General features: G+C 37.8%; 1 protein-coding gene and 1 non-coding gene across 3 annotated transcripts; one reads left to right on the plus strand and one right to left on the minus strand.

Moving 5' to 3' along the window:
• Positions 1 to 1,726: 1,726 nt before the first annotated feature.
• Positions 1,727 to 10,066, minus strand: LOC132614309 (S-adenosylmethionine carrier 1, chloroplastic/mitochondrial). Of its 2 annotated transcripts, none has more exons than XM_060328724.1 (13): positions 9,901 to 10,066; positions 9,749 to 9,807; positions 7,728 to 7,835; positions 6,466 to 6,552; positions 5,978 to 6,050; positions 5,686 to 5,776; positions 4,704 to 4,757; positions 4,477 to 4,572; positions 4,201 to 4,290; positions 3,709 to 3,760; positions 2,800 to 2,861; positions 2,570 to 2,650; positions 1,727 to 2,124 (listed from the first exon to the last, which is right to left on the minus strand). In XM_060328724.1, the coding sequence occupies exons 2-13, from the start codon at positions 9,798 to 9,800 to the stop codon at positions 2,002 to 2,004; spliced, it is 969 nt and encodes a 322-aa protein (XP_060184707.1). In that variant the 5' UTR covers positions 9,801 to 9,807; positions 9,901 to 10,066; the 3' UTR covers positions 1,727 to 2,001. The 2 variants fall into 2 exon arrangements, with proteins under 2 accessions (XP_060184707.1, XP_060184705.1); XM_060328722.1 differs by having other exon boundaries at positions 9,749 to 9,810; positions 9,901 to 10,065.
• Positions 10,067 to 16,807: 6,741 nt separating this feature from the next.
• Positions 16,808 to 16,913, plus strand: LOC132616328 (small nucleolar RNA R71). The gene has a single exon (XR_009573117.1). It is a non-coding gene; the product is annotated as a small nucleolar RNA R71 (small nucleolar RNA).
• The last annotated feature ends 8,127 nt before the right edge of the window (positions 16,914 to 25,040 follow it).

The raw sequence follows: 25,040 nt of genomic DNA on the forward strand, positions 1-25,040 counted from the left end.
ACCCAAACTATGTGTACAATATAAAAAGACAGCACTGATGGGTGTCAAAATTCACGCAGTCAGGCAGTGAGCACAAAGGGAACTATTCTTTTGTTTTTTATTAAAGAATACCATGTGCGCATTGCATTTAGAGGGGCTCTCCATTTTGAGTGCCACCTACAAATCTAGTCTCAACATTTTGTGATTTCTTAAGGTTCTGATGCTATATAATTATTTAAAATGTCCTTAGCAACTTACCACAGTTCGTAGCTTGTAGTCTCTTTTGTCTGCGAATGTCCCATGACCTTAAAATTATCTTCTGAATTACCATAATGACTTAAAATTATGGGCGAATGTAGTGGAACTTATATTGACGAGTCCTCGAGTCTTTTGTAAACCAAAAGTTGATAGGCTTTACGTGGGTAGACTATATTGTTAATCTCTAATTTGATGAGCCCATGAACAAGAAGAGGCACTTGATCTTGTGCAGACACGTAACATGGAAATTAACGGATTTGTTGGCTGAAAAAAAAATCAAGATTAGCCGTTACGGTCAAAGCTCTCTATAATTGTCATTCGCTATAACAACATTTCACGATAACGCCCTGATTTTCTCTGGAACCGCTTTTTTATGTTATATTTTAGTTCACTATAACAACATTCTACCTATAACAACAGTGACATTCATTAGAGCGGTACACTCTTTGTAAAATTATCTCTCTATAACAGTCATTCTCAAATATTGTGTAATTAATATTTTGTAAGAAATATAATATTATTATAAAAACAAAAAGCCATGTTAAGAGTCTATTGTTACTTGGCGTGAGATAGAATAGTCAATTGTTAAGCTCTCAGACAGCCTTCAAGGGAAGCTATTGAATTCCCTTTTGTTAAAAATTTGGACAAAATTCTTGTCAATTCAAGCATTATATTATGGCTAAGAGATTGGAATTTACGAACATGTAAATGATATTTAAACATCAAATGACAGTATACATACATAACAACACCTCACTATAGCAGCCATGAAATTTTCGGACAAACAATGCCATTATAGAGAGGTTTGACGGTATAATCAAATAAACAGGCAACCAAACTGATATACTTAACTTCAATGATTGTTGTCCAACCCCATCAACGCTTTTTTGATGTGCGGTTTTTTACTGCTTTCTCCTCTCCAGCACTCTCAGGATCATGTTATTGCAACAAAGCAAAGCTTACGAATGAATCTAATGACAATTTAGGTCTCTGTCCGCTTGGAAGATTTTTCTTTGCTCCTCAATGAAACTAACCATTCCATTATTCTCACAAACCCTTTGATGACATACGGCTGCCTTGCTTGAGGAATAGTTTCACAAAAATGGCGACGAACCAGGATAACAAAAGAGGTGCTCGTTGGACAGTGCAACTAAAGAAGGAATTTATTTTCCCTTCCCGTTCACTTTCACACTAAAGCTTGAAAGGAAAAATCAAATAAGAGAAATTCATTGCCATCTCCCGCAGGCTATATTTAGATGTTCCACTTATCTAAGAATACTCAATACAGTCCAATTGGGTTCTAAATGAAAGACTGAACGGCCAGCCTGAATCTTAGACCAAGAAATGCTTTGTGGCATGAAAGAAAGCATAAGATACAATAGTGAAAAATAAGGAACAAATATCCCTCAAACCGGAAAACAATGAAAGAACAATAATAGGAGCAGCCAATGTTGTGCTAAGTAAGAAACAAAACGGATTCTGACCCAAATAAGAGAAGAATAATTGGCTTGTTTCATTGATATGCATGAGACTAAACACACTATGACTTGAAGAAATAATGTAACTCTTCCATTTCAAAATCCCCTTGGGCACAGACTTTCTAAGAGAAGAAAGCAAAAGCTGTTAATTCCAAGGACAGCATATCTATTTACCTCTATGCATACTTACTTTCTGTCATAGTCAACTTTCTGAAAATGGCGGCAATACTGACTACTAAATTCAATATATTCATACTATGCAGCTAGTCGCAAAAAAGCATAGAAACTAATCCTTCTTTGAGGTTTCATTATCAGGACGATTTTGTGCAAGGTATCGCTTTGTTCTCTCAAGAACACCAAAGAATATTGATCCTCCAATGCCTATCCAAAGCACTCTTGGCCCGATGCCCTATAATTCCAAACAACAGAGAGTAAGCAATTATGTGCCAGACATCGACTGACAAGTTTCAGATTCAAAAGGTACACGTTTGTATTTATCTCATGTCACAAAACAAACAAACGTGGGAAGTTATTTGTAGTGGTCCTTAGCAGCTTCTATTTGATGGAATATTTATAATGATGCATCTAAAATATAATGTTAAGAGAAGATGGACAAAGTACATGATATTTATTTATATACAGGAAAAAATGAGGAAAAAATGCATGGCGTCAGCTTATAACCACATTAAGGTCCCATCACCAAAATGGAAGGGGGAGCGCGGGAAGCAAAGCTCTTTCATCATCCATTTGATTTTCCATAAAGGAGATAAAATAAACAAACCAAGAAAAGATGCAGTCACCAGGATAAATGAACCAAGGTTTGGGTTCTAAAAGGAATCGTGGGATCCCTCTACCTTTAAAAGTGCTGGAGGCCCTTCTTCTGCAACAATAGTCTTCACACAATCAACGATGCCTTTGTATTGGTTGGCAGAACCCTGTAGAGGAACAAGACTAGAGTTTATTACCTAAATTAAATGAAAAAGCAGTGTTGCAATTTATGGAAGTGTCATTTTGTAATAGCCATAGATGCATGGGATGAAGAGACTAGGAGATACAGAGTTTGAGTACCATGTGAAGCAAGTACCTGAGTCATTAATCTTGTCTTAATGACATCAAGAGGGGTAGTTATAGCTCCAGTTAGAGCACCTGCAAGAAGTAATGGAAACCACTGATAGCTTTAGAGCAGGAAAATCATAAATTTACTGCAGCAACATGAGAAGTTATAATCCTCGACAGGCTAAACATTCGGAATTTCAGTAATTTGCATCACCTAGACAGCAATTATTTAGTCATATAATCATGCCAAATTTTCTCTCGACGTTGCATATACATTCACTGACATGGATATTTTACAGTCTTTTCTTCATAACTTAAACAACATTTTGATGCATTATTTTAACAGGTTCCATTAGTGGCAATTTTTTTTCAGTAAAATGAATAGATTACATTAATGTGTTCCAGCAGTAGTGCTGGTAGGGGTATTTATAACTGACAGATCTTTTGAGGAGTTCCAGATTGGCCCAAAGGATTTTCAAATTGCTGGTTCACTCTACAACTCTTCACGAATAAGATTAAGAACCCTGCAATGCAGTTTTCTAAAAATCCATAGGTCCTGAATTTTCAGAACTTCAAACAAGAATGGATGGCAAATGTTTGTTTGGTTCTTGAAGTTGGCCATGCTTTATCGATTCCCACACCAATTTATTAACCCAAAGGAGGAATAATCAAAATCATAGGGGTCATTTTGTGATTCAGTCAATAATGGGTGCTCGGTTGATTTAAACGGAAAATGAAAACACCCTGTGAAATTGTGCAATGTAAAACTTATCTGTACTTAAGCCTACATTTCTTCGATAATTCAGGCGTAAATGACAGATCAAGTGACACCCTCTAGGAAGCAGCTGAATCTTCAACTTAAATATTATAAATGAAGACTATGCCATATCAGGGAACTACCAATTGATGGACTAATAGCGCTATGAAGATGGATTACCAGCAAAAGCACCGATAACTGCATTCTCTGGATCATTCAATTCCCTTTTTGCCTGGTAAGAACCACATAAGGCAGCTTTGATATCAATCTTAGTATTTTAAGAGACTAGTGCCATACCTTTTTCAATCAAACAGTAAATCATCTGATCATCTCCATCCATGACAGGAAGTGGAAAAGAAAATAAGCAAATTTAACGTTCCTCATGTTTATTAATTCAAACCATATTCCATGAACTTTCAATGCTACTGCAGAAAAAAGTCTAACATGCAAGGAGGAAAGACAAGAAGAAATGAGCTCAGAGAATTTCTGCTTAAGTATGAATACACCAGTTTATGCAAAATCTTTTCTTATTCTCTTTAGCTGTGAATCAAAATTTAGACTGCACGCGAATGAAGCTCTATCACACATAAATGGCCAACAGCGAAATGGGCTAAGTTTCATATAACATTATTGAAAAATTGCACTCAACATCTTGGAAAGCAGGATACTTACTGCCAGCTTATAACCTATCCGCATCTGCTCATAGATACAGAACTGCATGGCGTCAAATGGCAAATCTCGAAGTATAAATGACCCATATCCCTACAAAATCCCCGTATTAAGATAAAATAAACCAATATTATACCTATCACGTGAAAATTGCACCCAGCTATCATTTGCAGAAGTTTGAACCATTAATACCCAAAAAATGTAATGAAATTGTGAGCACAATGGATAAATGTTGCTGGAACTGTGTCCAAGATATGTGACATTAAAAAACTAACATACCGCATAAAGACCTTTAAAACCTTCTTTTGAAACAATTAGCCGAACAGCATCAGGAGCCGAAGCAAATTGCATAGTTTGCATTCGCTGCTTAATCACCTGTAGTGCCAAGAAACCAAATGCAATCAATAGATTTACAAAGGTGGTATCCTAAACAGGCAAAATCAAGAATGATAACAAAAGGAGAATCATGACATCCAGGAAATGAAAATCTCAAAAAATTCATTAACCTCTGTTGGAACACGAACGAAAGAAGCAGCAATGCCTCCTAAAGCACCGGCAGTCTGCATGAAATTTGGCAGTTCTTATTAAGAAACAGAAATCAAAACACTTTGAAAGTAATATGCATGCTTCAGATGTCAGATACTGAGATATAAAAGCTACTTTCATTTGAAAACTTATATTTGAAATACCACAAGAAGGTATAGGCGTAACTTGAAGAACAGTGACCTGAGAAAAACAACTTCGTGAAGATGCCAGATAGAGTTAAATGCATGTGTAATTTACAGGAACAAATCACAATTTATGAGGTGATAAGGAATCATGTTATCAGTAACCAGGATTTTTGTGTGCTTGATAAACTGCAAGATTTGCGTCATGTTTCTCTTCCTATTTCATTTCCATCTACATTTCCGCTAGCTATTTAGATGAGCTTCATAATGTATCATATCATCTAGTACCCCGATATTTTGTTCCTTTTAGTCCTCAAATTCTTCTCCATGTGGTACCTCTTTCTTTTTTCGTGGGGAATAAATGACTATAGAATAGTATATGCCATCAAACAGTCTCTACAAAAGTTTTTGAAGTGTGTGACCATCTCATCTAAAAGCTTAAGCTGTTAGAGAGAGAACACTCTTATTACTTGATTATATTCTCGAGACGTCACCTCATGTGCGGGCCTGATTCTTTTTCATGGGCCACGCACGTAAAAATTCTTTTTGATAACGGGTGGCAGTGAGTCTCGAACCTACGACAACTGCCTGCTCTAATACCATGTTGAAGTGTGTAACCATCTCATCTAGAAGCTTAAGCGGTTACAAAGTGTATACTTTTATTTTCTTGATTATATTCTCAACAGTAAAAATGATTTCTGTTCTATTAACAAAATGGTATATGTCATATCACAAACTAGAAAATAAGACCACCTTGATAAAAAAGAAAATAGAAAACAAGACCAAATGCAATCATGAAATTGGGAGGAGAAATTCTCACAAGATGGGCCACAGCACTAAGATTTTCAGGAAGCATCTTCAATAACTTCTGCTTTGCCGGTTCATATACACCAACAAAAATAGCAGAAGCCCTGCACGAGAGAACAGGATCAATAGAATATCCTTAGGTAAGTAACTGTACAAGAAAATAGGATTGTTCACCTCAGGAAATGAAAGCTAGTTATGGTTGCAAAAAATAATTTCAATTACATCTGGTTGACACTAGTTCAGGTGTCATGGAACCTGATATACATAGTTGTACTATTACATAGTACTTTGTTACTATAACTTACGGTAGAACTCCAGCAAGATTTCCAGCAAGCCCGGAATACAACCCTTTCAAGGCTATTTGTCCTCCACCACGAGCTGCCTGCACGGGGAAGCTATAAACTGATGACTCGAATACTCAGGGAGAAACAACAGACTGAAAAAATGTAAATTAAAATGACAAGAGGCCTGACGCTCTGCATTCGACTATTTTAATGGCAGTAAACCTGAATATGAACAAGGACAAACCATAAAAAGCAGTGCTCAGCTATATGCAAATGCTATGTCAACAGGACTATGCAATAGCATGTGGCTATGAATAAAAGTTGTACTCTGTCTATATTATCTATCTACCCTTTCCTTCTCTCTTTGTTCCAGCCTGTCAACATAAGGAGCTAATAGTCTCAAGAATCGTGAAAGCCTGTTGTGACTCGTGAAGCTACTAAAGATACCGATTCTAGCATTGTAGTATGGCACACATAATTGATATAGACTTCGGTTATAAGCAATTAACTTGCCTGCAGTCGTGTCTTTATTGTATCAATGGGATATAAAGCTGTTTCAACAACAACGCCGGCAGTCCCTCCTGCTATGACACCCTCTGCAAAAACATAGTTAGAAGTGCCAAACCTCAAAACAAAAGATTCTTGTCCTATAATGGTTTTGATTACTAGAAATCTCTTTTTTCAGAAGTTGGGACTCTATGTTGTTACTTTCTGTACCCTATCCCCCACGAAGAGTATAACTAGTCTGAAATAATTATGATGCAACATATACCTTTCTTTTGTATGACAGAGAAATCCATTTGGAGCTAACCCTTAGGACCAACTGCAGCCTTCGAAACTCTGGGATAATAGGCCCGCACCTCTACCCTTCTCCACTTAAATACAGGCTTAGTTGCATGACGCAGGGCTTGAACCTGTGACTCAAGTCACAAGTCCCTCAACCTTTGCCACTTGAACTAAGCCCAGAGGGGCAGATATACCAATCTAGCTTTGTATGATGTCCTCTGTCTCAGTACTAGCTTGGTACTGAGCCTTTATTAATAAAATACATTTACTTGTCAAAAAACAATTATGAGCCCGTTTGGATTAGCTTATAAGTTGCTGAAAACAGCTTATAAGCTGTTTTCAACTTTTTTGAGTGTTTGGCTGGCCAGCTTATTGGCCCGTGGCTTAGTTTAAAAAAAGCAGCTTATAAGCTGCTTTTTTTAAGCCCATCCAAACAGGCTCTATGATGCATCATAAGCTATTGAGCACCAAGTTGCTCCAGAGGAAAAACCATTCTGCCATTTGACAGGTTTATCACATGAATTTTCAGATGACAGTCAAGAACAGTTCTTTCAAGCGACTAAACATTGTCTTTGCAGATGAGGTAAATAATCTTATTACTGATAGGAAAACCTCTGGTATACGAGCAGTATAGCAAAGAGTAGTCGAAATAACATTTTGACTAAACAATTTACTGTTCAATCTTTTGTTTGGTCCGACTGTTCCATTTCTGACCTACAAATGTTGAAGTACTTTTGGTAAAAGAATCAATTGCACAAATGAAAGGGGAACTTGGGAAACCAGATTGATGTACAGAGTTCCTATCTGTCAACTGTATAGTGAAAGAAATGGTCTTTCTATTTGCCTTTTTCATTCCCTTTTTCCCCTCTTTCCGGCAAGATGCGTGTAGTTGTTAATTAAAAGAAAAATAGAGAGGAAACTTCTGGATATATGACAAGTATGCACCATTATCATCATCTTAGTACTAGTATTTCAGCAGACATACCAAATAGTATTCTTAGGAAATCAAATGGTTTCTCTTCTCCATTGTTGATTGATGCGAAGAACTTTTTGGGTACCATCTGAAGGTTATCCATTTTTCTACCAGATGCATCTGCAAAATCAGACCACATCCTCAAGAAAGAACTGGAAACATACAAGATAAAGAATCAATATGAATCTACATCCTAATATGAGCTAATGCATGGTTATTTTATTTTATTTTTTTGATTAAGCACCGGGTGTCCGGGTCTCTTTGAGCCCCGACTAATCCCGGGGGTGCACAGGCCCTCGGCAAGGAGTTTCCCGCAAGTGCACCACGGGTAATTCAGGGTTTTACCCCAGTCCGATGGCCCTCAGAAATTGTTTGCACCCAGTGGGTTTCGAACTTGAGACCTTGAAAGGGAGCAAACCCCAAGGCTCAAGCCAATTACCACCAGGCCAACCCCTGAGGGTTAATGCATGGTTATTCTTATAACCCTGTTTTTAGTAACAATCTTCATATCATTAAAATAAACCATACTTCATGAAAGTTGAATCTATTGGGAATTGATGAAAAGAAACTTATTTTTTTTTCCAAGAGGAGCACTGTTCAGTCTATTGAGCATTAATGCTTGAGCCAAAAGCTAGACCTGTCATTACACTAAACATTTTGCTTGATTAATTGTATTTCCTGAAGAAAGGTTTTTCCTTGATGTAACTAATAGAAATATTTCACTATTAAGATTTGACTATTCAAAACCAACATGTAGCTGTACACATTAGCAATCATATACTCCCTTCGTTTCAATTTATGTGAACCCATTTGACTGGGCACGACATTTAAGAAAGAGAGAAGACTTTTGAAACTTATGGTTCAAAATAAGTCTTGAATATTTGTGTGGCTGTAAATCATTCATAAAGTGAATTTGTTTCCAAATTAGGAAAGAGGTCATTCATTTTGGCAACAACAACAACAACAACCCAGTGAAATCCCACAACGTGGGGTCTGGAGAGGATAGAGTGTACGCAGACCTTACTCCTACCAACGTGCACGTAATTTCATTTTGGCACGGACTAAAAAGGAAATAGGTTCACATAAATTGAAACAGAGGGAGTATGTAATTTGAAATTACGTGCACTTAATGTAACAACATCACGACAACACTGTCAGCTTAAAATATCAACAGTTTTTCAACTTCAAGCCACATTAGTACGAACAATATTAACTTCAATAAGTTTTAAATCCAGTAACCGAGAGTGTTTAGTGACCTAATTTGAATCTTGAGATCTCAATGTTCAACAACTCGAATCACTAAGATATAATTGCCTCATACATCATTCAAATACTCTAGCATTACACTCATGGGCGGAGCTTGGCTACCGCAAGGGGGTTCATTCGAGCCCCCTTCATCGTAAAATTACACTATATATATGCAAGTCAAAACTATATTTTACGTATATATAGTAAGTGTTGAATCCCCTTGGCTTCTTTGTATGTTATACTTCTTTTTATTTTGAATCCCCTTAGTGAAAATCCTAGCTTCGCCACTGATTGCATTAAACCTATAATCAATTGTAATTCATTATCCACGCCCCACAGCTCACAACCAGTGGCGGAGCTAAGTAGTCTCCAGGGGGTTCATCCCTCGGCTGAAAAATTACACTGTATTTATTAAAATTATTTTTTATGTATATTTAGTAGATGTTGAACCCCTTGGCTTCTTTGTATTTTTACTTCATTATATATTTGAACCCCCTAGACTACAATCCTGGCTCCGCCACTGCTCACAACCCGAAATTTAACATTTCTATATTGTAGAATGTCAGTTTAAAAAGGATAAAACAAGGTATATTGACCAATTATGTCCAAAAAAATTGCCACTTCCATTAGTCCAAACAATTAGACTCTGCCATTACACTACACTCAATCATTACTTCCAGCCCAAACAAAAATGGGGAAAAAAAGAAAAGGTAAAAGATAGTAGACAGGTTAGAAATTAGCAAACTTGACAACAATCAGTAAAAGTGGAGCAGTTGTGGAATTACCTGAGACTGCAAAAGAATTCTTTGTATCCAAAGCTAATGCTAAAGGCCCCATTTTTAACCTTCTTTTCACCCAATACAAAAATACAAGAGAAATTTGAGACCATTTATCATATGATTTTCAAGAAAGTTTGAATGGGGTTGAGGGAAATTACCAGTTCTTGGCAAGTGATAGCTTCTGCTTCTTGAAAAGCCGTTGCTATCTCTTAAGCTACTATTTATTACATGTCACAGTTCACCAACGTACAACTATTTCAGCTACTGAGAACAATATCAATATTGTCGGAGCTTGATGTCCCGAGCAAACTTTGACAAGTGGACTGGTGACTCATTTTTACTAGCTTAAAAACAATGTAAATAGTTATGTAAAACTTTTTTTATTTAAATTATAAGGGTAAAATTGGAAGAATATTATTAATGCTTTCTTACTTAAACACCATTTATTTTGAAACAAAATGAAATGGTAAAAATACCAATTATTTTGAAATAGAGGGAGTAATAAGAAGTAGCATTTACCTCTAAACTAGAACTTCCCTATGCTATTTTGAATTAATCAAACCCTAAAACATTCAAAACACCGGTGAAAGAATAAAATAAGAAAAGAATTGTTTTTGTTGTTAAAATTTACTTTCCTTCCACTTTATGATTATTAGTGGTAGAAATATTTGTTAGGGTATATACGATTAACCATATGTTTTAGACATAGTATATTCCAACTGTCATGGTTAAGAGTCTAGGTGGGAGATTGTTAGGATATATACTATTAACCACGGAATATATTATATTTTGACCATGTGTTTAGACATAGTATTTATTACAGAACAATTATTTATTTAATTTAATAAAGATTTAAATAGATCATATATTCGTTTATGTGTTCGTTTACTTATATAATAGATAATTTAGTGTATAGAGTTTTAACTTATACACAGAAGATTAAATCATCGGTTCTTATAAGTATAAAAGTTTTGTTCACAATCTAAGACGGAAGTTGGACAAGCCATCGGTATGATTGTAGCACGAGATTAAAGGTAATTTATCTTAATTACGAGAATGGTATAGTTCTAACTTCTCGTGTTATTGCATTTTGAATGTATTGAACAGAAATGAGTAGAGATAGATGTTTTAGACTGACTAGTAAAAACATATTCTCTAAACTGTTAAATGTACTTATATTCTCAATCATGATATAACTATTATGAGATGTATATATTTAGTTGTCACTTTTGATTTATTAAAAGGTGAGATCCTGAGATGGATCAATATGCTTGGTAGATTGGATGATAATAATATATATTGGTGAAATAATGAGTTAGGTTATGGAATCCATGTCTAGGTATAGAGATTGATGATACGCCTTTTTGAGAAGCTTGTAAGTTTTCATTGTGTCAAATCTTGCAAGTGGATTTATCAATCTGACACATGAAATAAGTTAAGCAGTGCTCTAAAGGAACTAATCCTTAAATTAAATTGACAAATTTAATTTATTGATTAGTATATGTAATCTTAACATAGGGAATTACATAAGTGTTTAACAAGAATTTTCAAAATATAAATGGGGGAGTACAATTACGAATTTCTAGTGGAACGATTTGTAATTTATTATGGTAAGAATATTTCAATTCGAATTATTTCCATAATAGGGAGCCTCAGTAATAAATTTCGATGTCCCTGCTGTGTCCATATTTAATTAGAACTCAGAATATTAGTTCTTGGTGGAGAAGGAAAGAAAATCATTTTTTTCTAGGTTTTGGAAAAGGAAAAGCGTGCCTATATATAGGTATCTTTATAACCTAGAAAAGAAGAATAAGTTTTCTCACAATACTTGTCCACCCAAGTATTGAAAGAGTTCAGCGATTAACTTGGGATCACTGCAAAACTGGAGTCCAGCCTGCTGGAAGATTTGTTCACACTTCGAGAGGTATTTCTCGAATTAAATTTCAGCAAGTTTATATGGTCTAGCATAAATGTATGTGTGTCTATTTGTTACACCTTGTAGTTTTGGACGTTGCGGTTCGTTAGGTGTTAGTTGTTTTAATCGTGATCCAGAGTGATATGCACCCATATTATGGTTATGAGGGTTTAAGATCATGTATGAGAAGTATCGGAAGGATTGGAGGTCGAACGGGTGAAGAATGAAAATTTGGTCGAACTGGGCAGAATTGCCCTATGCATTCGCGATAGGGGCTCGCGTTCACGATGGCTATAAATATTCTAGACCATCGCGTTCACGAGAGACCCTCGCGTTCGTGAAGGTCAATGATTAAGTCGGTTTCCACCGACTTCTACACCCTGTACAAGGCCCAAGACACTCATTTTTGCCCCAAATTATTTCCCAAAAAGCTTAGCACATAGATAGGGGTATTTATGTCATAAAAAGTAAGGAATTGGAGTGCTTTTGAGTAGCGGAGCATTAATCGAGGCTCGGGTAGCACATAGTTGTGACTATAGTATCGTTTGGCGATGGATTTTGGCTTGGATTCAAAGTAGCTATTGAAGATATTGTTGTTTTAGTAAGAGCAAGGTATGAATCTTTTCCTATTGATATTAATTTAGGTTTATTTACGGAAATAGAGCGATTAAATGGTCGTATAATAAAGTAGTTGGTTGAAAAATCGGATAAACATCATATGGGATGTCTTATGGAGTATTTGGACATTGATGGTAACGTTGTTGATGAAAGTATTGTGGTTGTTATTGTTAGTTGTTGGTATTGTGATTTTGTGCTAGGGATATAAACAGGGGAGATGTTGCTGAAATTTCAGCAGGTTCTAGAAAGAGTTAATTTAAAGGCTTAAGATAAACACTTGATAACGAGCCTAACAATAGTATGAATTCCCTTGATTGTAGATTTGCGAGTTCGAGAAGTAGAAGTTGGGAGAATAGATAAGCTTCAAGGTATGTAAAGTTATCCCTTCTTCCTTCTTTGGCATGAATTACATAAAAATGAACAAACGACAAATACGTGTGACTCCAATGAACTCTAGTTCTCAGTAGTACTTGGCATGATAGTTGTCTTTGGTCCCCCAAGTGTTAGTTCATCCTATCTATTCTCTCGAATCCTAAATAATGGTTCATTCTGTACATAGTTGTGTATTCACAAAAGAGTCTTCATATAGGATCATGAGTTACTAATGAAAGGCTTGGCATTCGTATACGTTTTCACTGCATCACTTCACCGAGTCCCTCACTAGAGGGTCGGGTACGGTATATATTTATATTCACCGATTCCCTCACTAGAGGGCCGGGTACGGTATATATTTATATTCCATCGAGTCCCTTACTAATGTGCCGGGTACGGTATATTTGTATATGACTTCATTCACCGAGTCCCATAAAGGGTCGGGTACAGTGTATATATATATGCATGACTTATAACAGAAGGTACAAATGCATTGGTATCCCTTGATTATCTTACTCATCTCCTGTCATCTTTCCACTCAGTTATGATCTTCATTACTGTACTTCATGCTTTACATATTCAGTACATTTTCCGTACTGACCCCCTTTCTTCGGGGGCTGCATTTCATGCCCGCAGGTACAGATACTCAGTTTGGTGATCCGCCAGCTTAGGACTTCTGCTCAGCTGCTTGGAGAGCTCCATTGCTCCGGAGCTTGAGTCATTTTGGTACAGACCCTTTTGATATAGACTTATGCATATTCAGGGGTACGGCAGGGCCCTGTAACGCTATATTTCTCTGTTATACTCTTAGAGGTCTGTGGACATGTGTGGGTTGTATATATGTTTTGGTCAACTATATTGACGTAGTTCGTTTTGGATATTCCCGTATATAGTGGCAGCCGTGTCGGCTTGCATATTTTGTTATGTTTTGGTTAGCTGTGACTCCTCAGGAGACATGTTCATTCTGATATATGGCACTATGAGTGTATAACATGCTTTTACAAATTTCCATATTGTCCTTAGCTTCAGTCTGATTATGTCCAGCAGGTTCGTATACGAGTGTCCAGCTCGGGCACTAGTCATGGCCGACAAAAATGGTATCAGAGCCGTTCGTCCTAGGGATTGCCTACAGACCGTGTCCGGTAGAGTCCTGTTTGTGGGTGTGAAGCCGGTCACACTTATAAACAGGAGGCTGCAGGGCATTTAGCAGTCACTGACCTTTCCTTCTATCTTAGATCGTGCGAGAGAGCCAGAGTCTAGGAAAGATTATTTTTGACCCTCTTTTCCTGTAGATAAGCACAGATTGATAAAGATGAAGAGATCATCCTCAGACAGTGGGGGTACTAAGAAGACCCCTAGAGTAGATTCAGGACCACAGGCTCCGGGACCGAGCATAAGGAGCCTTAGCTATTCAATTGAGACTGATCCCTCTGAGGACCCCGTGACGTTCTGCCAGAATTTCTAACTTCTAGAGAGGAGGATCCACCAGCAGACAGCTATGACACGGACCCGACTGAAGGTTCGTATGGGACACCGAAGGAGGAGATCCCAGAGGTGGTATCAGTACCAGAGCGGACTCCCCCCAGCTGCTCCTATGGCAGAGCACTATGTCAGGCCAGCTACGCCTGAGAGTGTTACTGATTATTCCAGCCCTTTACCTTGGCCGTCAGTGAACCAGGAATTGCCCGAGTATCCGGATTCTTGTATTCAGATGAGAGAGATGAGGATGGCCAGACTAGTCGGTGGTGGGAGGATAATAGAGAGGACAGTTCACTTTATAGCCCTCCAGACCGAGCTCAGGACAGGTCGATTATAGGTATATGCGTTTTTATTGAAACTTCCTATGTGCGTATGTAATTACTACAAGGTAATACTTAATAGTGATGTGTGGAAATTCTAAATGGGACCAATAACTTAAGATTTAGAGGTAACTACGATTAAGATGTTTTCGCCATCATTGAGAGTCTGGAAATTTGGGATGGGAAGTAGTTATGTATGCGGACTGACAGTTATTATTGGGAATTCTAAAGGTTAAATTAGCATTAACTTAGTCGGAAGAGTTAGGGCTTCTCTTAACCTAAAAGGAGAGGCATCACAGAATTTTATTGGGATCCATTAGGACTTCAACTCATTTTTGGTCGTACGGTAAAGGATCATGTACCAAAACAGATGTGACCCTTATCGGTAAAGGTACCCCGCACTGTTAGACGAAGGTGATAAAGGTCACTTGATTGACCTATGTATAAAAGGAAAGAGGAGTAGGTGTTCAAGTGGAGATTAACTATCAAGCCTGTGTTGCCAAGGACGTATCACCGAGGGTTTAAGAAATGCGCTAAGAAATCCCACAGATATAAATGTAGGAGAAGTATGAGGAGCTTGAATAACTTAAGGGGAATTTGTAGCATGAGAAACGGTTGGAAATTCTAAAAGATCGCGAAGGATGAGGTGGACTAGGTCGGTGAAGGGAAGGAAGGTGTGTCACAGCTCCAGGATTAGGACGATTTCAAATAGTGTTGGAAATACCTTATGAGTAAGGCGTTAGTGAAGTCGCATATATGAAACCTCTTGCGTGGTTATGCTGATCAGTATGTGTGTCCGATAGTTGATGTTGTAATGTGTTAAGTATATTGACTGAACAAGGTACGGAAGTTCAAGTGGTAAGTGCTACAGGACAAGCTAATGTGTTTGTCTTTAAAGGGTTAGAAATGGATCATTCTAACATATTAACACCAAGGAAAAGTAGGGAAGGAGTAAGTAATGGGGGCAAGTACAACTTCCAAGAGAGCTTAGGACGACAGTCGAGGCAAATGACTATTTGGACAAAAAAATTGGAGAGTAGGCATGTGAAAGGAATAGGGTATGGTAGCACGGACAAAGATGAAGGCGCATGATTAGAAGAATAAATGTTGGTAAATAGGATTGAAGGGAAGTAACCACGAATAGGAAGGGGAAGTGAGAAAGAATAAGCAGGTTCGGCAACAACGTTAAGGATTCCCAGCTCTTCAGAGGCAATCGAATAGATAAAGGCACGGTCAAACAGACATAATCACCTTGGAAAGGGAGAAGGCTCCCCTAAAAGATGATTTAGAAATAAAACGGATCTGCAGCTCTAAAAGGATATTCTATGAACTTCAGGGTCAATATTATAACATGAGGAATGGAGGAGAGCAATTAGGAGTAAAGTAACTGGAGATCTTTGACCACGGAAGTAAGAAGGATACTTTAACGATTTGGCTGTAGGAAATCGATCAATCATCGAGATAAGAAAGAGAGTGATAAGTCGACACAACTGATCAGAAAATCAATGACATGGAACAAGAATTCCTGTAAAGACCGTAGAGATTCGATCATAGAGGAAATATAATGATATACAGGGAACGTGCATGGAAGACAACTCGGTCGTAGCGTCAGAAAGACGGGTAAAGGCTCGATGAACGAAGAATGGAGAGAGTGTAAACTGGAAGAATTCCGTGACAAGAGTAAGAAGTAGCAGGACACTAGAAAAACTTTGACTCACAGCTACAATACAAACACGTAGTTACGATGAATTACGGGTAAATAAGCTAAGCGAGTGAAAGGACTAGTAGTGGACGGAAGGGTATGGAATATTGATTCCCCGAGTCCCTGTTATATTATTTAAAATCACACCCTAGTTCATCTTTCCAAATAAACTAGGGTTTGTGCATAGACAAGTGTTTGCAACCACTTGTTGGGGTCTCCATTGCTTTGGACGACCCCCTTGAGAGTGATTAATATAATTAGCATCCTCACGTTGTGGCTGCCCCTCTAGATAAGCTTCTTCCGAGACTTGGTACATTCCTGGATCATGTGATGGCATCTTTTCAACAACATTCACACTTTTAGCTTCTTTCTCCGTAAGCCTCTTTGACAACAAATCCACAGTGGTTTGCAATTGAGCAAAAGCATGATCCCGCTCATGATTTTCTTTAGCCATCGCGGCAGCAGAGGGACTACCATATGACAGGACTTCACTATCACTCGAGTGCCAAGCTTGATTGTGGGTGGTAAGCTTATCAAGAAAATAGGTGATAACGATAAATGACTTGTCCATGAAGCATCCTCCTGCGGCAGTATTGACAGTAATCTGATTCATTGTATCTAAGCCCTTGTAGAATTTCTCCGTGAGAATAGCATCCGGAAATTCATGAGTTGGAGATTGAGCTAGATAATACTTGAAACGCTCTCATGCTGAATATAATTGTTCCCCCGGAAGTTGTTTGAACTCAAAGATCTTATCCCGAAGCTCGGCCTTTTTGCTTGGTGGGAACCATTTCTTCAAAAATGTATTGTCTAACTCGTTCTAGGTATGTATAGAATTGCTGGGGAGTTTTTCATACCATTCCCTTGCTTGACCAGCCAAGGAATATTTAAAGACCCGTAATCGAAGTGCATCTACAGAAACAACACCTTGGGATTGTTAAGAACACACATGCAAGAAGTTTTTCAAATGTCGAAGTGGACAGTCCTCCGAAGAATTTCGGAAATAACCTTCAAGTTTCAGCAGCTGATAGATAGAACTATCAATTTTGAAAGTAGCATTTCCAGTTCTAGGAGGAACCACAACAGAAGCATAATCAGCTTCATTGATGAATTCCGCAAAGATATTTTCGTCCTCATCCTCTTCTAGTGCAGGTGGGTTCACTTGGAGTCCACCTTGGTTTCCTTGATTCCGATTCGGTCTTCCTGCCATGTTCACCTGGTTCACCACAACAGCAAACGAGGTGTGATGGAATAGAAAAAGTCTTAAAGAAGAGTACACAACAATCAGTAATTTCTAAACCGTATTCCCCGGCAACGGCGCCAAAATTTCATACGCTCAAATTACACCTATTAATGGCGTAAAGCGGACATTGTCAAATATAGTAACCCAAACAAGGTTGGGGTTGAATCCCACAGGGAATATGGAGAGAAAAGGGTACTAATTGTATGCGATACTAGTCTTTAAAGGCTTTAATCCTATTCCGAATATTTTAAAAAGGAGATTTGGTTTGTAACAGCTATTTTGAAGTGTTTGGAATTCGTTTAGATTTTGAGAACCAAAGTTGTGTCCCCGCGATGATTAGATGTTATGCTATGGGTGTCAATATGATATATTTCTAATGGGTCGAGATTATGCATGCACTTAATCTCTAATACACTTTCTAATATTTTCCAATAGTTAGAAAGTATTTATTTTCATGATTTTCCCAAATGCAGAAAAGTTATAAATAAGGTTGATTAAATATGTCAAGTAGAACTCATCTTATTCCTAAGCGAGTTCATTAAACGAGGATTAGCGCCCCGAATCTCTGTTATATTATTTCAAATCACACCCTAGTTCATCTTTCCAAATAAACTAGGGTTTGTGCATGGACAAGTGTTTGCAACCACTTATAGAACAATGAATACTAGAAATAATAAAATACATCACAACTCATTATATATATATACAATGTTAGACACCCATTACATAGCACCCATCATTTGGGTCCACAACTTTGATTAAAGGAACTACTCACCCATTATAGTCTCAAAAGTAGTAAGCAATAAATGAAACATAAAGCTTACAAAGTGTAATAAAGTTGAAGGAATATGGAATCTTCTTGTCTTCACTAAGCTCCAAAAGGGGAGTATTGAATGCTCACCCACCAATAGAATGTTTAATACACTTGCAATAAATTTTGAATGGTTAAAATGACTAAAATGTTCTTTAAATAGGCTCCAAAAACGCACAGCAAAAACTAACAAAATTGCCCCCGATAGCAAGATCGACGGACCGTCGATCGTTCGATGATACGTCGATTTCTTTGTCTTTTGTAACTTCAGCACTGTGTACCGTTCGACAGTGCCGTCGACCAGTTCGACGCTCCGTCGCGTATTCCGCCTTTTTCTCCTCTGTTGAGAGATCCTGCTTGACGACACAAACGACGAAACGTCGATCAGTTCGACGCTTCGTCGATGCCTCCGTCCTTTGTCGTCTTCAACTTTGTCATCACTGGAAAATCAGGCTTATCGATGATTCAAAGGACGGTTCGTCGACTGATCGACGGACCGTCGATTCTCATTTCTGGCCACTTTTTCTGTTGTTCTTTGCTTTTTGCTTTTGGGCCATTGTTTTCCTAAAACACAACAAAACATATTAACAAGAACCAGACTTACTTGAAAACAACCAAAATTCATAGTAAAAAGGCATCGAATGTGCCACAAATCCGCGGCACATCATATGGTATAGACAAAAAAAATGGAAGGAGAACTCAAGGTAAGAAGAATTTTAGAAATGTTATAAATAAAGTCGGGAAGAAAGACGAGGGACATAAGAGTAAGGTATAATCGAACACTTTGTAAAGGACGTAGTGAATCCCGATATCCCCATTAATTCATCGGTCCAGGAGATCATTAGTCATAAAAGACAGAGGTATGAAAGACGGGAAAGAAAGCATCGAAATTAGATCTGACCCTTATAAGTATTCCGATTGAGTATAAGATCGTAATTAGCAAGAAGATAGATAAGTCAAACTATAAGATGAAGGAACTTCGGCTTTAAGAAGATCGTGAAGGGCGGCAGATAATTATCGAAGACGATGGATACTCGAAAGCTATTGGGGGCCTTGTTATGACTTATGCGTCCTCGTCGACTCGTCTACATATTTGTATAGTTGTAGTCCATGCTTCGTAAGTTGATGATGGTTGACATAATTTCTACTCGTTAGTCCCGTATATATAGGCCTTGTCGACCCAGGTGTTGTGAGCAATGTATGATAAATATTACAGCTAGGCGCTTGGCCTTATGGTCTGGTGCCAATCATGCCCCTCTGACTTGGGGGTATGGGGGGGGGGGGGATAAGAGCATATTAGACTTGAAAGGAATTATGACGTTCTCAAGCTCCAGAAGAAGAAATGTATTAGCTCGAGGCCAAAGCTCGAGGCGTATTGGCATATCAAGAAGGTCTTAGGAGAAAGTAGAAACGGATTGAAAAGAAGTATGCCATGAGGCAGGCATAGGAAGAAAGTATGAAAAACAGCTCAAGAGCACGCTTCATGGTGACATGAGCTACGACATTTCTGGACCGTGGTTTGAATCCCTCGTATCGGGAAAAATTGTCGTACCTAAGTATGCAACGACATATCTTAAAGGGTGATAAAGAGAATAAGAAAGGTCTACAAGCTAATTTCACAGAGAATGTTGGAAAGGATGACGAACCCAAAGGACACTTGGGATGACAACAAGGGCGAATTTTAGCACTGGAGGGGATGACAATTGTAGCAAAAGGAATAATGATTGGCAGTTTGGCAGTTCCGAAGAAAGGAAGAACGATGTTCTTATGAATGGAAAGAGACCCATACCACCGGATATTAGAAAACATCTCACAGATCGCTAATTGTACTGAAAATGAGAGCATATACTATGGAATTATATGAACCATCGACGTGAAGTTATGCCCAACTAAAATAAAAAGAAGACTACGCTGGAAAGCCAACAAAGAACAACAACTGACGAAGTAATCGCCGGTACAAGGAAATCGAGGATAAATATACTTACGTTGCAAGAAAGTTGTGATGAAGTAAGAATTTCCATAGTCCTATGCTTTTGGATTCATATCACGAGATTTGAGGGAAGGAAGCTAAAGGGAAAGTTTTGGTAGGAGCTCAAAGATGTTGTAAGTTATGAAATTAGTTTGAACTTGGATTATAGATTGTCCTAAGCGATACGCATCAAAGAATAATAAAAATGGTGAGGAAGCATTATGTATATATGTATTTTGGATACTGTTATAACTGGTCTTGGAAAGGAATTGGGGACGATAGCTTAAGGAACATAACCATTATGCTTACTAGCAACAAAGTAATGTTGGATAAACATTTGGAATGTCAGGGTAAGAGAGATTGTGACAAGGATGTAAAGGATTAGAGAGCCTGACTAATGGACTACAAGGAGTCAATACAGTGTATGTCTAAGATCAACGGGTACAAAAAAAGGATAGTCGAGATGGCACTGAAGGAGTAAACGCAAAAAAGGCACTGTATTTGAGAAGGGAAGCTGCCCACTAATCTAGAAACAAGGAGTGAGAAAAAGGAAGTACTTGCAAAACGACGAGTAGTTATGGTATGGCAAAGAAAGACTACGATAATGGAAACAGAATGAGAGCGGGATACTAGTTAATACCTGATTAAGTACATAAGAACAAAGAGGTGATGGAACACATAAATGAGTCCAGTGAAAGAGTTAAGAAAGAACGAGAAGAGACTGATCAATTTATAGCATAAAGATAAGGCGATCGGATTCTAAGAGAAAGAAAACCGTTTTATGAAACCAACGGAGATGTTGTGGGTTTACATTCTACAACATTCGAGGATGAATGTTTCAAGGGGGGAAGGATGTTACACCTTGTAGTTTTGGACGTTGAGGTTCATTAGGTGTTAGTTGTTTTAATCGCGATCCGGAGTGATATGCACCCATATTATGGTTATGGGGGTTTAAGATCATGTATGAGAAGTATCGGAAGGATTGGAGGTCGAGCAGGTGAAGAACGAAAATCTGGTCGAACTGGGTAGAATTGCCCTACGCGTTCGCAATAGGGTCTTGCGTTCGCGATGGCCATAAATATTCTAGACCACCGCGTTCGCGAAGGTCAATGATTAAGTCGGTTTCCACCGACTTCTACACCCTATACAAGGGCCAAGACCCTCATTTTGCCCCAAATTATTTCCTAAAAAACTCAGCACATAGATAGGGGTATTTATGTCATAAAAAGTGAGGAATTGGAGTGCTTTTGAGTAGCGGAGCATTAATCGAGGCTCGGGTAGCATATAGTTGTTACTATAGTATCGCTTGGCGGTGGATTTTGTCTTAGATTCAAAGTAGCTATTGAAGATATTGTTGTTTTAGTAAGAGCAAGGTAAGAATATCTTCTTATTGATATTGCTTTAGGTTTATTTATGGAAATAGAGCGATTAAATTGTCGTATAATGAAGTAGTTGGTTGAAAAATCGGATAAACATCATATAGGTTGTCTTATGGAGTATTTGGACATTGATGGTAACGTTGTTGATGAAAGTATTGAGGTTGTTGTTGTTAGTTGTTGGTATTGTGATTTTGGGCTAGGGATATAAATAGGGGAGATGCTGCTGAAATTTCGGCAGGTTCTAGAAAGAGTTAATTTAAAGGCTTAAGATAAGCACTTGATAACGAGCCTAACAATAGTATGAATTCCCTTGATTGTAGATTTGCGAGTTCGAGAGGTAGAAGTTGGGTGAATAGATAAGCTTCAAGGTATGTAAAGCTATCTCTTCTTCCTTCTTTGGCATGAATTACATAAAAATGAACAAACGACGAACACACATAACTCCAATGAACTCTACTTCTCAGTAGTACTTGGCATGACAGTTGTCTTTGGTCCCTCAAGCGTTAGTTCATCCTATCTATTCTCTCGAATCCCAAATGACGGTTCATTTTGTACATGGTTGTGTATTCACAAAAGAGTCTTCATACCGGATCATGAGTTACTAATGAAAGGCTTGGCATTCGTATACGTTCGCGGTTCGCGGCCGTGCACTACTAAAACACCTTTTTTTAGTCGGATCGATCTTGTGGATTTAGTCGATCGGCGGTGCAGTCGACAGCCACGGACTTTCCACTCCCAAGTTGTCCACTTGGGGGAAACTTGCATCATAGGAAACCAACTCTTAGTCAGCCCAAGATAGAGCTAAACCAAAACCCTCTTTAAGAACATGCATCACGCAAACCTAGGAGGCTTAATATCCGAGGCGTATTAAGTCCATTAGTCAACCTCGTCCAAATGTCCGAGTGGGTCTATGACCCCAAGTGACGATTATCACGTTATGTGCATTGATTTGAAGGATAAACATGTGTACCATGTGCTATTTAGGTAGAACTAACCATTTGTGAACGCAGGTAGCCATGAGTCAGTACAATACGAGCAGCAGGCATTTAGTTACAAGCAAAGCATGCAAGAATTAGATACACTTCTAGCCCAGCAAGAAGAAATTGGCATCAAAGAAGGCATCAAAACGGGAGGAGTTCTGGCTATGTCATACAAAATCGCCGAAAGATCGGTCAAATATATCCAAGCAACCCAGAGGCTCAAGGATGACGAAGGACCTTCCTCATTGTTAATTAGCTTATGAAAGTCAAGTTGTAATAATTTCCTTTGTACCAAAATTTTCAAACATTGTATGGGTCTTTAATTAATAGCACATTGGGATGACATATAATTGCATATTTTATCCTTCAAATCCGCGTTAGGCCTACCTCTAGTACAAAAGAGATCCCTTGCATAATAGGTCGCGTTGTGTTTGTTATATCTCCCTTTTTACTATGTGATTTGTTTGCTATGCAATATGTGTTTTGTTTGCTATGCAATATGTGTTTCTTTCAACGTTGTTTGCTCAATGTTCGCATTATTTTAAGCAGCAATCATTCGCACTATACTAACGCAGTTTTCTTCATTTTTTTTAAGGTTTTTCTTTTTATTATTCCCCCCAAAGGTTGATTTGTGTTGACTGCGAACTAGCAGACAGAGGGCCGGGTATAGTATATATTTATATTTCACCGAGTCCCTCACAAGAGGGCCGGGTACGGTATATATTTATATTTCACCGAGTCCCTCACTAGAGGGCTGGGTACGGTATATATTTATATTTCACCGAGTCCCTCACTAGAGGGCCGGGTACAGTATATATTTATATTTCATCGAGTCCCTTACTAATGTGCCGGGTACGGTATATATGTATATGACTTCATTCACCGAGTCTCATAATGGGCCGGGTACGGTGTATATAAAATGCATGACTTATAACATAAGGTACAAATGCATTGGTATCCCTTGATTATCTTACTCATCTCCTGTCATCTTTCCACTCAGTCATGATCTTCATTACTGTACTTCATGCTTTACATATTCAGTACATTTTCCGTACTGACCCCCTTTCTTCGGGGGCTGCGTTTCATGCCCGCAGGTACAGATACTCAGTTTGGTGATCCGCCAGCTTAGGACTTCTGCTCAGCTGCTTGGAGAGCTTCATTGTTCTGGAGCTTGAGTCATTTTGGTACAGACCCTTTTGATATAGACTTATGCATATTCAGGGGTATGGCGGGGCCCTGTACCGCTATATTTCACTGTTATACTCTTAGAGGTCTGTGGACATGTGTGGGTTGTATATATGTTTTGGTCAACTATATTGACGTAGTTCGTTTTGGATATTCCCGTATATAGTGGCAGCCGTGTCGGCTTGCATATTTTGTTATGTTTTGGTTAGCCGTGACTCCTCAGGAGACATGTTCATTCTGATATATGGCACTATGAGTGTACAACATGCTTTTACAAATTTCCATATTGTTCTTAGCTTCAGTCTGAGTATGTCCAGCAGGTTCGTATACGAGTGTCCAGCCCGGGCACTAGTCATGGCCCATCGGTTTGGGTCGTGACACTATTGTTCATGTAAGCAGTAAGATTTTTGGAATGCTTCCGCTGTGCATATTTTCCAACAATATTTACTTCATTTCTTTTGTCTATGAATATTCTAGAATATTTAGTTTCTTCTAAGTCTAGTTACTATATTAATTATAGAATATTTAGTTTCCTTTAGTTTGGTATCTATAAGGAGAATAATTTTATTATTATTAAATTCTCTTTATTTCTCCATAAATAGAGATGTAGTCCTTAATTTTTCAATAAAAGAAACAATTCAAGAATCAATACAAAGAGTTATAGTCTATTCTCTCTTTAATTTTCTCTTTAGTTTCTTCTGTTCCATAACATTTGTTTGGTTTTAAATTTAAGAAAAACATTGATTTTTTAAAATTTAATTTGATATTAGAAAAAAAATGAACAAAACTGACTAATATATAGGTGTAACCATGTACTATGTATAGTATATGATTTATTTTTGAATTTCAATTACGGTAATGGGCAAATCAATAACCCACTAATCATTTGAACATATATTTCAATAGTCAAAAGTAAAGTCCAAACAAGGAAATCATATAAATAACAATATCTGAAATAATCTAAAATAGTGTGGAAGTAATCCAAGTACATCCCCGAAAATTGGTCATAAGCATCTAAGAGTAGATAACCACAATGTCTCATATATCAGGAGGATTGGGTTTTAACTTGTTTTGGGTTGACCAGTTTGATGGTTCAAATGATCCAACTTGCCAATTTGACATCGCTAAATTCAGTAAAGGTTGATGTTTTTCGTATAAATGACTGTAACACATTGTAATGGACTATATTTATTGATGGATAATGTTAGGAAAGATAACTTACATCTCTGCCAACATATATACCAATGAAGAGATCTAACATATTATTGAAGCAACGTTTTTTAATCTGTCTGGACAAGAATAAATAGAAATGAAATTCTAAGCTA

This window comes from Lycium barbarum, chromosome 10 (genome assembly GCF_019175385.1).
Source record: "Lycium barbarum isolate Lr01 chromosome 10, ASM1917538v2, whole genome shotgun sequence".
Classification (NCBI taxonomy): Eukaryota; Viridiplantae; Streptophyta; class Magnoliopsida; order Solanales; family Solanaceae; genus Lycium; species Lycium barbarum.